Genomic DNA, 14,764 nt, shown 5'->3' on the forward strand with positions numbered 1-14,764 from the left:
TACACTCCGATCCACACCTCAGAGTGAAAATCTTGCAATTCTGACTACACTTTACTGCAGTGGGTCTGGAAAGTTAAGAAACTTCTAATTCAAGCCATCTGCCTCAGTACCCAAAATCCACCACAAAAGTGACTGCATTTCTTGACGTTAGAGGGTGAAACTAACTTTATGATGTTAAATTTATTTTAAAACAAACGATGAATGTTTTAACTGTAAATACACTGCTCAAAATGCAAATTTGCCATTGTCTAGAGAAGAGGATTACTTTTGATTTATATTTGCAAAATAAATTATTTCATTTTCACAATGATCTCATGATGTGAACTGTTTTTAAATATCATGACAAAAGACATGGTCATTTCTGAAGAAGGATCTAGACCCGAAACGTCAGTTTTCCTGCTCCTCTGATGTTGCTTGGCCTGCTGTGTTCATCCAGCTCTACACCTTGTTATCTCCGATTCTCCAACATTGGCAGTTCCTACTATCTCTGCAACAATTTTAACCCCACTGCGAAGCCTCTTCTAAGGATGTCTACCTTGAAGAAGTTATCCTCCTCCTCCCGGAAGGATCTCAGTGGCAGAATCCCCTTCCCCTCCCCCACGTCTGAAGAAGGGTCTGGACCCGAAACGTCAGCTTTCCTGCTCCTCTGATCCTGCTTGGCCTGCTGTGTTCATCCAGCTCAAGACCTTGTTATCTCAGATTCTCCAGCATCGGCAGTTCCTACTACCTCTGTAACAATTTTAACCCCACTGCAAAGCCTCTTCTAAGGATGCCTACCTTGAAGAAGTTACCCACCTCCATCCGGGAGGACCTCAGTGGCAGAATCCCCTTCCCCTCCCCCATCTCTGAAGAAGAGTCTAGGCCCAAAACGTCAGCTTTCCTGCTCCTCTGATGCTGCTTGGCCTGCTGTGTTCATCCAGCTCTACATCTTGTTAGGTCAGATCACAATATTTGATATATGAAAATACTTCAGACTACAATAAATTTTCTTTAACACACCTTTTAAAAAAAAGGTACAAACACTGTTTGTGAGAAACAAGTTAAATTTTAATTTTAAAGCCTATTAAAGCCATCTCTCATCAGACATCACTCATGGGTTAGATTTATAACCCAACCTGGTCATAACATGCGGACCTGTCTCCAAACAACTTTGTTGATAACAAAGCCTATTCTGACAATCAACCATTTAGATTTACATATGAGACTTATAAGGAAATGATCAAGTAATTATTTAATAACAGTGAAGAACGTCAATTTCATTGCTACAATACATTTGCTATCAATGTATTTTATACAATGCAAAAGTATTCAATTACAATAATGAACCACAAAACTCAGTTTAGGTGATCATTTGTAATATTTTTAAGGAAATAAAGATGTAATCATCAAGTGACTCAACACAATTTAAGAATGTTTGATATTTAAAATTACATTGTGCAAAGCGATGCTGTATGTACAAATACACTGCAATCATTTTCCTTCACACACAATATCCACCAAAAGTTAATTCAAAGCACAGTTCTCAACTTCCAAACAAAAAGGCACTTGTCTGAATCTGGTAACTTTGAAATTAGCAATTAAGATTGTTTTGCTAATAGTCCTAATGATCATTTTCTTCATTTGATGAATCAACCTCCTGGCAAACATTGCACTTTAATATTCATGGTATGCAATGAACGATAATGCCACTTCAAAGTATCATAAAAAAATCACTTGTTAAGCAGAAACGGATTTCTCAAGATTGCTTCCCTTGAGCACTATAGCTTAAATTCATTTATTTACTTTGTTCTGATAATCTGGTTTTTAACAGAAATAGTGATCCTCAAGTACAAATCGGATGAAATCAGCCACAGGTTCTGACTTGTATGAAGTTAACAATCTGATTCCTCTCAGTCTCTACTTGCTTTGAGACACAAAGGACATTAACAAGTTCCCTTGCAGAGTTCTGATGTATTTGTCCTCAGCCCACACTGCACTTGTTATTCACAAACTCCAGATGAGCTGAGATAGGCTTCAGAGATTACAGTATAATTCGAGCACAGTGGTGTTTCAGTTTGCAAGGCAGCACGCCCTTGTTGAGTTGGTAAAAATCCACAAGCTGGATAAGATCAGTAAATTTGGTGTGACCCTCGTCCAGGGAATAGTACAATTCTCCATCTTCTTCTAGCTGTGTCGAATACATCAGAGTTGATGAGAAAGTTCCAATGCAGTTGTAAGAATGCAGTAGTTTCTGTATAAGTCAGCCCTGCTATTCTGTAATCTTTCAATAATTGCAAGTCTGTAAACACTTTGACAAAACATTTCTCTGTGGTGGAAGTTTAAAGGTATTTCTGAACAAACTGCAACATTTTCCACATGACTTATTTAGTGGATTATTAACATTTCTCAGGGTGTAGGTTAGGTCAGTTGGCTAAGTGACTACAGTGTGGTCTGAATTAAAGCCAACAGCATGGGTTCAATCTTCATATCAACTATAGTACCTCATGGAGATCCTGCCTCCTCCCCTCAACTCCCAACATCTCGTGGAGTGATTACCCCTAAGCTATCGTCACTATCAAATGGATAGAAATTCAAATGGTCCATATGTGATAATTTCAAATCTCACAAACTGTTATTAGCAGAAAGATCCATCCAACTGCTTGTAATTAAAAGACAAATCTCAACAAAGCTGCTCAATAGTGAATAAAATTGGACAAATAATTACGCCATAAAATATTTGGCTACAAACAGCAGCAAACATCATGTTTTTCATTTTGTTACTTGTGCTAAGAATACAGCATATTTTATCAATTCCAAAAGAACACCTATTCTTTATGGTCCCCATTCATTGGGTAATTAATTGTTGGTAGCCACAGCTGGTTTTCTGTGAACTTGCCACTTGTTTCTTTCCCCCACTTTCTAGCTTGTGGCATATGTCTGATTCATAACTGAGGGAACAAATTTTTGTGTCAAGAAATTTACGCCACTTTTCTGGATATTCTGTCTTAAAATTGCCTGCCCTCCGCTTGTACTTTTGAACCCTTCTGCAATATATCTGTCAGGTTACAATTGCCCACATTGCATGTAAATGAAGTTTCATGAGCAACTTCCTTAGCTGAGTACTATAGCAGTCACGCTCATTGCCTTACATGACGTATCTTGGTCCCAAGCTCTGCCTTTATTCGACCACAGTGCTTCCCAAAGCATTTCTCCTAAGGACTTCATTTTAACGCATGTTAGTAGGCAATACCCCATTCCTGTGGGAGAATGAGGGGAGGATGCCCTATGAGAGTCAGCGGGAGCAAAAGTTGTTTAATACACAGGGATTTTAAGTAAAAGTGATCCGCTTTCCAGTTGGAATTTTTAGGAAAAGATTCACGTCTGTAAGATTGGGCATTTATGGCACTCACATTTGTTTCAAAAACTGTGAAACTATGGTATAGTTCTTAGCATTTGGTCAGAGATTGATACTGATGTTGCTGCCTTGCAGACCACAATTCCAAACTTTTGGCCGGTGACCCCATTGAGGGTCATGACCCACAGTTTGTAAGACACTGCTCTAGTGTTTCTCCTGGATGCAACTTGATAACCCATATCAGAAAAGCACGTTTGCTGCTGAAGGCCTACAAAACGGTTTTGAATGTGGAGTCTATCCTCTCAAATTCCAGTGGCAGGAATCCACATATGTATCACTGAAGTCTAGTTTCTGAACATCCTGGTGTCACCACTGATGTGGTTCTTCCAGGAGAACTGAGGACTGATGCTAGACGTCCTTGTGTATATATTATTCTAGACTAAGGTGAACCCTGAGGAATGATGGAATCTTCTAACTTTGCATACTTTGAAAAAGAGAAAATTTGCGTGAGATATTCAGCATAAAGTTAAGAAAAAAATTAGAATTTGAGCGTGTACTTGAAAATTATTATATTTATTACTGGAAAGCTGAAGTATAGAGTCGCTTTCAGTTTTCCACTTTTCTATAGTTAATTTCCTCTTAGCAAATCTGAAATCACTCCACAGAGGCCAGTATCCCGTCACTAAATCACCCTTTATTTATACATGAAAAGTCCTTCAGAGTTAGGTCTGAGTGTGCCATCACCTTTGACACTCTTTATTTTTTTTTCGGCCTATGCACAAAGCTGTTGGTTCACATATGAAGGCGCAGTACACATGTGGAGGCCCAGTCCGAGGCTGACACACTAAGATAATGGCACAGAGGCCTGGTCCCGTCACCAAGTCACTCTTTATTTGACTAGTGCACAGAACAGTGGCTACGGCCAGCCAGCTCGGAGTCAGACATTCTTCTTTTTATTTGTCAGCCAGAGCTCCCTGACTGGACCAGATTAACAGCCCAATTAGGGAACTCATTCTTTGAAGTCCAGCTGGCTGTCCTCTTTATAATCAATACAAAACCCAAGAAAATGGATCCTGCAGTGTATTCTGTAACTGTTAAGTATCCAAAGCTTCTGTACTAGAACAAGTATTAGTTGTATTTTGTCTACATTCAGATATGGGAATGCTTGCTAGGTGATCAATACCTAACACTAGTACAAAACCCGTTGATACTCATATGCTTTTTTTTTCAGTTGCATCCATTATTATCTCTAGCAACGATTGAAAAGCTGAAGATTCTTGAACATGCTGGTAACTTAAGATGCACTTTGCAGATTGAACTTTGAGAACTATAACAGTTATGGAGAACAAAGTAGTATTTTTTCTTTCAAAACCGTCACTTTGTCACTACGGCATATTAAAATGGCATTTTTGCCATGTGAGAATCATTTATTGTGAAACACAGGCTCCAGGGCAGCACAGTGGCTCAGTGGTTAGCACTGCTGCCTCACAGCGCCAAGGAACCCGGGTTCGATTCCACCCTCAGGCAACTGTCTGTGTGGAGTTTGCACATTCTCCTGTGTCTGCGTGGATTTTCTCCAAGTGCTCCAGTTTCCTCCCACCATCTAAAGATGTGCAGGCTGGGTGAACTGGCCATGCTAAATTGCCCGCAGTGTTCAGGGATGTGTAGATGAGGTGGGTTATAGGGGGATGGGTCTGGGTGGGATGCTCTGAGGGTCAGTGTGGACTTGTTGGCCTGAAGGGCCTGTTTCCACAGTGTAGGGATTCTATGATCTATGATCATAATCTATTGGTATAAATAATAACAACTGAGCTTTTGTCTCCAACTACTTACCGGTACAATCTGAAAATGCCTTATCTTCTGACAATGGCACAGTGACAAAACAAAACTTTTCAGGTTACTTTGACTGTCCCGTAGTAAAAACATCCTACGTGGGATAAAAAGAAGGAAAATAAATCTTTGTTATTTACACATTATTGTTTATCTGAAAACTTTAACTCATGATGAGTTGCATAGATAGGCAAGTAAAGAAGGTTATAAACTGAATAGTGGAGTGAAGGGATCAAATTTGGTAAATTAAAGAATAGAATCAAGGCCAAAGAGAAAGATATTAAGACAGGAAATGATCAGCAGATTAATGACAAGAAGAGATGGAATGTACAATTCTAAGAGTAAATCAACAAGTAAGGCCGCAGGATAACACCAAAATAGGTAGGAAGGCAAGTAGTCATGATTAACAACTAGGTCTATTGAGGGATATAGACAGGTTAGGTGAGTAGGCAAAAAAATTGGCAGATAGAAAACGAAGTGGTAAAATGTGAGATTATACACTTTGACGAAAGAATGGAAGAGCTGAATATTAAATAGGCAAATACTGCAGAAAGCTACAATACAGAGAGAATTGAGGTCCTTGCGCATGAATCGCAAAACGCTAGCAAACAAGTTCAGTTCATAACTGAAGGCAAATAGACTGATGGTTTTATTTCAAAGGGAATGCAATACAAAAAAGGAAGGTCTTGCTAAAACTATAAGGCACTACTCAGACCAGACCTGGAATCCTGTAAACAGTTTTGGCCCCTTATCTAAGGAAAGATATGCTGGCACTGTAGGCAGTCTAAATGAATTTCTCTAGGCTGATTCCAGATATGGAGTGACTTATTATGAGGAGAGATTGGATCAGTTGCGCTTGTACTTATTGGAATTTAGGAGAATGAGTACAGACCTAATTGAACCATATAAGTTTCTCATGGAGCTGGAGAGAGCAGATGCAGGGAAGTTGTATCCCCTTGTGGACAAGAGAACTCACTTAATTAAGGCAATGATGAGGAGGGTATTCTTTTCTCTCAGTGAATCTGCATAATTCTTTACTATAGATGGTTGTCCAGTCTGGGTAATTAAGCATATTCAAGGCTGAAACAGATTCTTAATCATTACTGGAACAGAAGTTATGGGGAGTGGCTGGAAAGTAAAGTTGAGGATTACCAGTTGAGCCAATGATCTCATTGAATAGTGGAGCAGATTCAATGGGCTAAATGATCTAATTCTATCCCTACATTTAACGGTCTTATGGTTACAAAAATAATAAAAGGAAAAACACTAAAACAGAATCAGAATGCTTTTGCATTTGCAATAAAATATATGAACTTATAGCACAAAGAGAAATAAATAAGCTGATATGATAATCATTACAGAGACATGTTGCAAGAATACATGGATTGGGACCTGAATATTGTAAGGTACATGACATTTAAGAAGGACAGAAAGCTAGGAAAAGGAGGAGGTCATAATGATGATTGTAGTAACACAGTAGAGATGAGTGACTTGCGTTCAGGAAGCAAGGATGTAAAAGTAGTTTGGATAGGAAATGAGAAATGGTAAAAGGCAAGAAATATTAAAAGGCAAATGTTTAAAGGCAAGAGTGATGAACAGGCCCCTTAGAATTAACAAAGGGCAACACTGAGTATAAAGGAAGAAACAAAGGGAGCTTGTCAGAATGGTATGCTGATAACTATGAAGGATTTTAGTCTACATATATACTGGAAAAATCAGGTGAGTAAAAGGTAGTGTAGATGAGAGTTCATAGAATATTTTCAGGATAGATTTTCAGAATAGCACATCCTGGAGCCAAACAAAGAGCAGGCCTGAGCTGGTACTGTGCAAATGAGATAGGACTAATTAATGATCTCAAAATTAAGGGAACAGAATGACTAAATTTCACATTCAAGTTTGACGGAAAGAAGAGTGTGTTGGAGACAAGTTTTTTCTTAAAACTTAACTTGAAATCAGAATTATCTAAAGTCTACTGGTAAACTAGGTTTTAAAATAGTTCAACAGAGATGCAGCTGTAGGCATTAAAAAAGATATTTAAGAATACAAATATTAGTATATTCCAATGAGAAAGAAAAGTTCCAAGAGTGGACACAGTAATCATGGTTAGATTAAAAAAAAAGTTAAAGATTGTAACATTCTTAAAAGAAAAAGCATATATTTCCAGAGATGGGTGGCAGGTCAGAAGACTGGGAATAATCTAAACAAAAAGACAAAGAGCTTAATAAGGAAGGAAAAATTAGAGAATTTTATAAATCTAGCCAGAAATACAAAAACAGATTGCAGGGCTCTATAAATAGTTAGAAACAAAAAAAATCTAAAGGAAAGCAAGTCTTGGGAATAAGTAATGGAAAATAACGAGACAACACATAAATTGGACAGCAATTTTGTATCAGTTTTCACTATAAATGAAACAAATAACATCCCGGAATTAGTATATATCAGGAAGTGAATCAAAGATAGGTACTCCAGAAAAATTACAATAACCGGAGAAGTAGTACTGAACAAACTGTTGGAGCTGGATCCAAATGGATTTCAGCCTAGTGTCTTAAAATAATTGGTTAGTGAAATAATTATGAGTTGATTTTTATTTTTGGAAATTCCCAAGATTCAGAAAAAGTTCCACTGGATTGAAAAATAGCAAATGTAACTTCTTTATTGAAAAAGGAGCAGAAGCAGGAAACTACAAGTCAGTTAGCTTCACATCTGTTTAGGGAAACTTGCAGAAGGTATTATTAGAGACTTTTTAGCAGGAGCTCTTGTAAAAACTCAAGGTTGTTGGTGTTTTCTGAAGAAATACTATCTCCTGTGGATAAGGGGAACCATAGATATACTGTACATGGATTTCTAGAAAGCATTTGATAAGACGCCATATCAAAGATTATTGCAGAACATAAAAAGCTCATGGTCTAAGATGCAACCAATTGTCATGGATGTAAGGTTGACTAGATAACAGAAAACAGAAAACAGAATGGACATAAATGGGATAACAAGGTGTACAGCTGGATGAAAACAACAGGCCAAACAGCATCAGAGGAGCAGGAAAGCTGACGTTTCGGGCATGGGTCTTTTTAAATTGGCAAGATTTAATGAATGACATGTCATAGGTTTAATGCTGGGAATCTTAATGTTTTACAGTTTATACAGGTGACTTGGATGAAGGGGCTGAAGGTATGGTTACCAAATTTTCTGATGATACAACAATAGTAGGAAAGTAATTGTGAAGAGCACATATGAAGTTTACATTGGGACATTAGAAGTCAAGTGAGTTGGCAATTGAAGTATAATGTGGAAAAATGTGAAACAGTTCATCTTGGCAGAAAGCATTTTAAAAAAGCCCATTATCTAAATAATAACAGATTGCAGGCTCTGAAATGCAGAGGGATCTGGGTGTCTGAGTGCATATACTGTAATGCCTGGTCACAGTTCTCAAATGTACCAAATCTCTTCATATATAATGGACTTTGAAGAAATTTATTTATGTAGGTGGCCAATAGATTCTTGAATAGCTGCTGAGTGTTAAGCATAATTACTCAGTAATTCATTTTAAATTCATTAAACAGTACTCATCAGGGACTAATATCTTCTGTTGCAGAAAGAATTTTTTAAAAGCCCATTAACTAAATGGCAAAAGATTGTAGGATCTGAGATGCAGAGGGATCTGGGTGTCTGAGTGCATGAATTGCAATGTGTTATTTTGTAGCATCATCATTTATTGCAAAAGGAATTGAAAACAAAGTAGGGTGGTCATGCTTCAGTTATACAAGACACTGGTGAGCCCACATGTTAAGTACTTTGTACAGCATTGATCTTCTTATTTAAGGAAGAATATAAGTATGTTGAAAGCAGTTTACAGAAGGTTTACTAGACTAATACATGGAATAGGCATGTTGTTTCATGAGGAAAGATGAGACAAGCTAGGCTTGTATCTACTACAGTTTAGGACAATTAGAGGTGAATTGATTGAAACATACAAAGTCCTAAGTGGTCTTGACATGGTGGTTGTGGAAAGGATGTTTGCTCTTATGGGAGAATCTAGTACTATTTGTCACTGTTTCAAAAGAAATGTCACCCATTTATAACAGAAATGAGGAGAAACTTATTTCTCAGTGGGGTCTTGGGTCTTTGAAACTTTCTTCCTCAAAAGATAGAGGTAGACAAGATTCTCAAGAAGATGGCGAGAAGTTATGGAGGGCAGGCAAGAAAGTAGTCCAATCAGTCAGGATCTTATTGAATTTTGGATCACATGAACAACTCTTGCTCCTAATTTGTTTGTTTGTATGTTTGTAAACTACCAAGGACTCTGCTCTCGTCACCAGCTCCATTTTCTCCCTGATCACCTGCTTAAGCTGAATCAAAGTGCTCAAAACCTTGAGACTCTATTCAATCCAGAGCTATACTTTATAACCCAACATCCTACACATTAACAAGACTACTCACCCTGATAATTATTTAAAATGCTTTACCCTACTATCCCTATCAACATTAAACACTAATCCAGACTTGTCATTTCTAGTTTCAATTTGTTATATGCCATAAAAAGCAGCCTCATGATCTTTCATTCCACAATCTGTGGGCTATGTAAAAGTCTACACGAAATCCCAAACATAAATCCTGTTAACCCATCACCCCCAATATTGTTGTTCCAATCCAAGTGGATTAAATTTAAAAACCTGCTCCTCATCTACAAATTCCTCCTGTAAACTTGCCCTTAAGCAATTAAGGACATCACAAATCCACTTTTAATGCCCTTTGACTCAGCCCGAGCCAAGTTTCAACTATCAAATAGTGGAGATTAAAGAACAAATCTAAATATATGCTTATAATAAACTATGAGGCAATGTTCAGTTGATATTTCAGGATATCTTATTGTAAAATTTATTCACCATCATATTACTTTGCAAGTCAATTTCCTTTAATACCAAATAAAGCCATTTTATAGTCATTTTCCCCTAATGGGACAAGGGTTATGAAAAAGTAAGTTTGATGCAGGGCTCTGAATATTTTCAGTTGCTATTCCAAATCCCATATATTAAGACATGCATTCTTAAGTAGCAACAGCAAAGAATCCAGTATCTGCAAACTGAAAAAAAAATGAACATGAAACGTTAATGGTTAAAAATGGAACCTTTATACAACTCAAAAGATAAATTTAGAATATAAATATTTCTATCAAAATACAAGAGAAGTATCAAGATGCAACACTGACATTATGTACCCAACCTAAATGGCTACACGAAGTAGAGGAAAGAGGTGAAACAAAACTATGCCTTTTTAATTAAGTGACATATAAAGAATAGTTTAGAAGTGAAGACCTCAATATCAACAAATGAAAAATAAGCCAAGACTTCCAAACAATCATTATTATAACTTTACACAAGAAAATCAACTCATGCAGGAGACAGAATCTCATCTACTTTATACTAACACTTAACTATCAACATTTTGAATGTTAGGCTCTTAAAAGGCCAAAAGACCAATTTCAGCTCCACTTTCTCATGAAAGCTTTAAGTGAAAGCAACCACAAAGTATTTGCCAGTTTCTTGCATAAATCAAACTAGCTGGAAGCTTTTGCTATTATAATTACAATTATGGAAACAATGTCTCATCCAATCATAATATTCCTTCACACTTAAATTGATACTTACCCATCCACAAGACCTTGTTGTTCTAAAAGTTTTTGAGCTTCATCTCTGGAGAGTCGGTGATGAAACCATAGCTGCATCCTATGAATGGCTAAATTATAAAGGAAAAATGAATTTCCAGAAAGGTCATTGAATTAGCACAAAACACAATCATTTAGCTATGCCTCAAAAGTAACCCGACCCAGCACTGTCACAACATAACTGGCAAGAATTTGAATTTTTGAATTTTAGCAAATAGTCTTCAATTCTTTAATATTATTTCCACTATTACCAATTATTTTAAGTGCATAAGCAAATATCTTTCATTTAAAATGAACTAACATCAATAATTTGCTTGACTTATGTAATATCATACTTGCAGTACAAATTAAACATTGAAACAACCTTGACACGATGTAGTGCTCTGCGATGTGGTTGGACTTCCATATGCGTTCAAACGATGACAGCTTCTCCTCTGTTTTCACAAGAATTTACATTTTAAAATATCAATTTCTGTATTAAATATATTCAACTTGAATTATAAGCATGAAATCACTTGTATGCTATTCTATACAATTACTTCAGAGTTAGACTGGAATGTGTCACTTGTTTGTAACAGTTAGAATGGTTGTAAATTGCTTATAATAGTTCTATTATTTTTGGAGGATAAATTTTGAACTGTTGTAATATTACATGACTGTGTCCTAATCTACGGGGCTCAGCACATGAATGGGTAACTATCATTACTGATAAGTTACTAAATGTTCTTAACTGATCATAGTTAACTGCAAAGAATCACATGCACTCAATCCACCAATGACCTGAATATTCTCTACATAAAACTCTGTTTTTGATTAAGAGCAATCAAAGGAGCAAAGTAAATGACCATGCTTCATATGAAAGAGGAAATGTTGAAATGTTCTTTAAGAAATGATTAACTCCTATTTGCAACATGCTGGTTTGTGAAGCAGTGACACCAGCACTGTCAGTTCAATTTCTGCACTGGCTGAGATTACCACAAAGGATTCTCCCTCTCAACTTCCCCCCTCACCAACAGAATGGTGACCTTAAGGTTAAACAACCAACAATCATCTCTCTCTGAGATAGTAGGAACTGCAGATGCTGGAGAATCCAAGACAACAAGATGCAGAGCTGGATGAACACAGCAGGCCAAGCAGCATCATAGGAGCAAAAAGGCTGATGTTTCGGGCCGAGACTCTTCATCAGAAATGGGGGAGGGGAAGGGGGTCCTGAAATAAATAGGGAGAGAGGGGGAGGCGGATAGAAGATGGATAGAGGAGAAGATAGGTGGAGAGGAAACAGACAGGTCGAAGAGGCAGGGATGGAGCCAGTAAAGGTGAGTGTAGGTGGGGAGTTAGGGAGGAGATAGGTCAGTCCAGGGAGGACGGACAGGTCAAGGGGGCGGGATGAGGTTAGTATGTAGGAGATGGGGGTGCGGCTTGAGGTGGGAGGACGGGATAGGTGGGAGGAAGAACAGGTTAGGGAGGCGGGGATGAGCTAGGCTGGTTTTGGGATGCAGTGGGGGGAGGGGAGACTTTGAAGCTTGTGAAATCCACATTGATACCATTGGGCTGCAGGGTTTCCAAGCGGAATATGAGTTGCTGTTCCTGCAAACTTCGGGTGGCATCGTTGTGGCACTGTAGGAGGCCCAGGGTGGACATGTCGTCTGAGGAATGGGAGGGGGAGTTGAAATGGTTCGCGACTGGGAGGTGCAGATGTTTATTGCGAACTGAGCGTAGGTGTTCTGCAAAGCGGTCCCCGAGCCTCCGTTTGGTTTCCCCAATGTAGAGGAGGCCACAACGGGTACAGCGGATGCAGTATATCACATTGGCAGATGTGCAGGTGAACATCTGCTTGATGTGGAAAGTCTTCTTGGGGCCTGGGATGGGGGTGAGGGAGGAGATATGGGGGCAGGTGTAGCACTTCCTGCGGTTGCAGGGAAAAGTGCCGGGTGTGGTGGGGCTGGAGGGGAGTGTGGAGCGGACAAGGGAGTCACAGAGAGAGTGGTCCCTCCGGAAAGCAGATAAGGGTGGGGAGGGAAAGATGTCTTTGGTGGTGGGGTCGGATTGCAGATGGCGGAAGTGTCGGAGGATGATGCGTTGGATCCGGAGGTTGGTGGGGTGGTACGTGAGGACGAGGGGGGTTCTTTTTTGGTTGTTATTGCGGGGACGGGGTGTGAGGGATGAGTTGCGGGAAATACGGGAGACACGGTTGAGGGTGTTCTCGACCACTGAGGGGGTGAAGTTGCGGTCCTTGAAAAATGAGGACATCTGAGATGTACGGGAGTGGAATGCCTCATCCTGGGAGCAGATGCGGCGGAGGCGAAGGAATTGGGAATAGGGGATGGCATTTTTGCAGGAAGGTGGGTGGGAGGAGGTGTATTCTAGGTAGCTGTGGGAGTCGGTGGGCTTCAAATGGATATCGGTTTCTAGGTGGTTGCCCGAGATGGAGACAGAGAGGTCCAGGAAGGAGAGAGAGGTGGTGGCCATGGGTACTCGCATGGGCCCAAGCTATGCCTGCCTCTTTGTAGGTTACGTGGAACAATCCCTCTTCCGTACCTACACTGGCCCTAAACCCCACCTCTTCCTCCGTTACATTGATGACTGTATCGGCGCCGCCTCGTGCTCCCACGAGGAGCTCGAACAGTTCATCCACTTCACCAACACCTTCCACCCCAACCTTAAGTTCACCTGGACCATCTCCAATACCTCTCTCTCCCTCCTGGACCTCTCTGTCTCCATCTCGACATGTCCATCCTGAACCTCCTACAGTGCCACAACGATGCCACCCGAAGTTTGCAGGAACAGCAACTCATATTCCGCTTGGAAACCCTGCAGCCCAATGGTATCAATGTGGATTTCACAAGCTTCAAAATCTCCCCTCCCTCCACCGCATCCCAAAACCAGCCCAGCTCGTCCCCGCCTCCCTAACCTGGTCTTCCTCCCACCTATCCCCTCCTCCCACCTCAAGCCGCGCCCCCATCTCCTACCTACTAACCTCATCCCGCCCCCTTGACCTGTCCGTCCTCCCTGGACTGACCTATCCCCTCCCTAACTCCCCACCTACACTCACCTTTACTGGCTCCATCCCCGCCTCTTCGACCTGTCTGTTTCCTCTCCACCTATCTTCTCCTCTATCCATCTTCTATCCGCCTCCCCCTCTCTCCCTATTTATTTCAGGACCCCCTTCCCCTCCCCCATTTCTGATGAAGGGTCTCGGCCCGAAACATCAGCCTTTTTGCTCCTATGATGCTGCTTGGCCTGCTGTGTTCATCCAGCTCTGCACCTCATCATCTCTCTCTAATGGGAGAGCAGCTCTATGGACAGGTATAACTGCTGAAAAACTATAAACCAAAACAAAAAAAGTAAATATTCAGATGAGGCATCTTGTGAAGGGAACTCAGATGTGAAATGTGAATCAACTGATTTCTGTTTATTTTTTGGCTGTATATACTGTAATGCCTGGTCACAGTTCTCAAATTTACCATATATATTGGACTTTGAAGATGAATAATTTTTATGTCGGTGACCAACAGATTCTTGCATAGCTACTGAGAGTTAAGCATCATTGCTCAGTAATTCATTTTTAAAATCATGCACCAGTATTCATCTGAGACTATTACCTTCTGTTGTACTGAACAGTGAATTGCGCTGATCATGTGGGGCTAATGGCCAATATCAATCACAATAAACAGATTATATAGTACATTTGGTAATTAAAACATAGTATAACTCAAGTTATTCTCTGAATTATTTTCTCGATCAATCATACAACAAAACATCATGTGTTGGCTAATGTTCAAACCAATACTTTACCCGCCATGCCAACCCCTCCTCAGTAGCAACTGTAAGTGCCTCCATCGGATTTTCAATTACTCTTCCTTTGTGTCCAGAGAAGTCCATAGCTACCAGAGAATTTTCTGAGACGCTTCTCTATGAAGGCAAAATAAATATTTCCA

General features: G+C 39.7%; 1 protein-coding gene across 2 annotated transcripts in view; it reads right to left on the reverse strand.

The window, feature by feature from the left end:
• Positions 1–1,025: 1,025 nt before the first annotated feature.
• Positions 1,026–14,764, reverse strand: part of LOC109930119 (growth factor receptor-bound protein 14-like) — a 110,842-nt gene continuing 97,103 nt past the window's right edge. For both annotated transcript variants that reach the window (XM_020529658.2, XM_048598933.1), the window contains exons 9-13: positions 14,622–14,738; positions 11,191–11,260; positions 10,810–10,897; positions 5,168–5,261; positions 1,026–2,167 (exon numbers count right to left, since the gene is read on the reverse strand). In XM_020529658.2, the coding sequence (XP_020385247.2) occupies positions 2,021–2,167; positions 5,168–5,261; positions 10,810–10,897; positions 11,191–11,260; positions 14,622–14,738 (516 nt within the window). In that variant the 3' untranslated portion in view covers positions 1,026–2,020. The remainder of the gene's footprint in view (positions 2,168–5,167; positions 5,262–10,809; positions 10,898–11,190; positions 11,261–14,621; positions 14,739–14,764) is intronic.

This window comes from Rhincodon typus, chromosome 7, assembly GCF_021869965.1.
Source record: "Rhincodon typus isolate 14 chromosome 7, sRhiTyp1.1, whole genome shotgun sequence".
Taxonomy (NCBI): Eukaryota; Metazoa; Chordata; class Chondrichthyes; order Orectolobiformes; family Rhincodontidae; genus Rhincodon; species Rhincodon typus.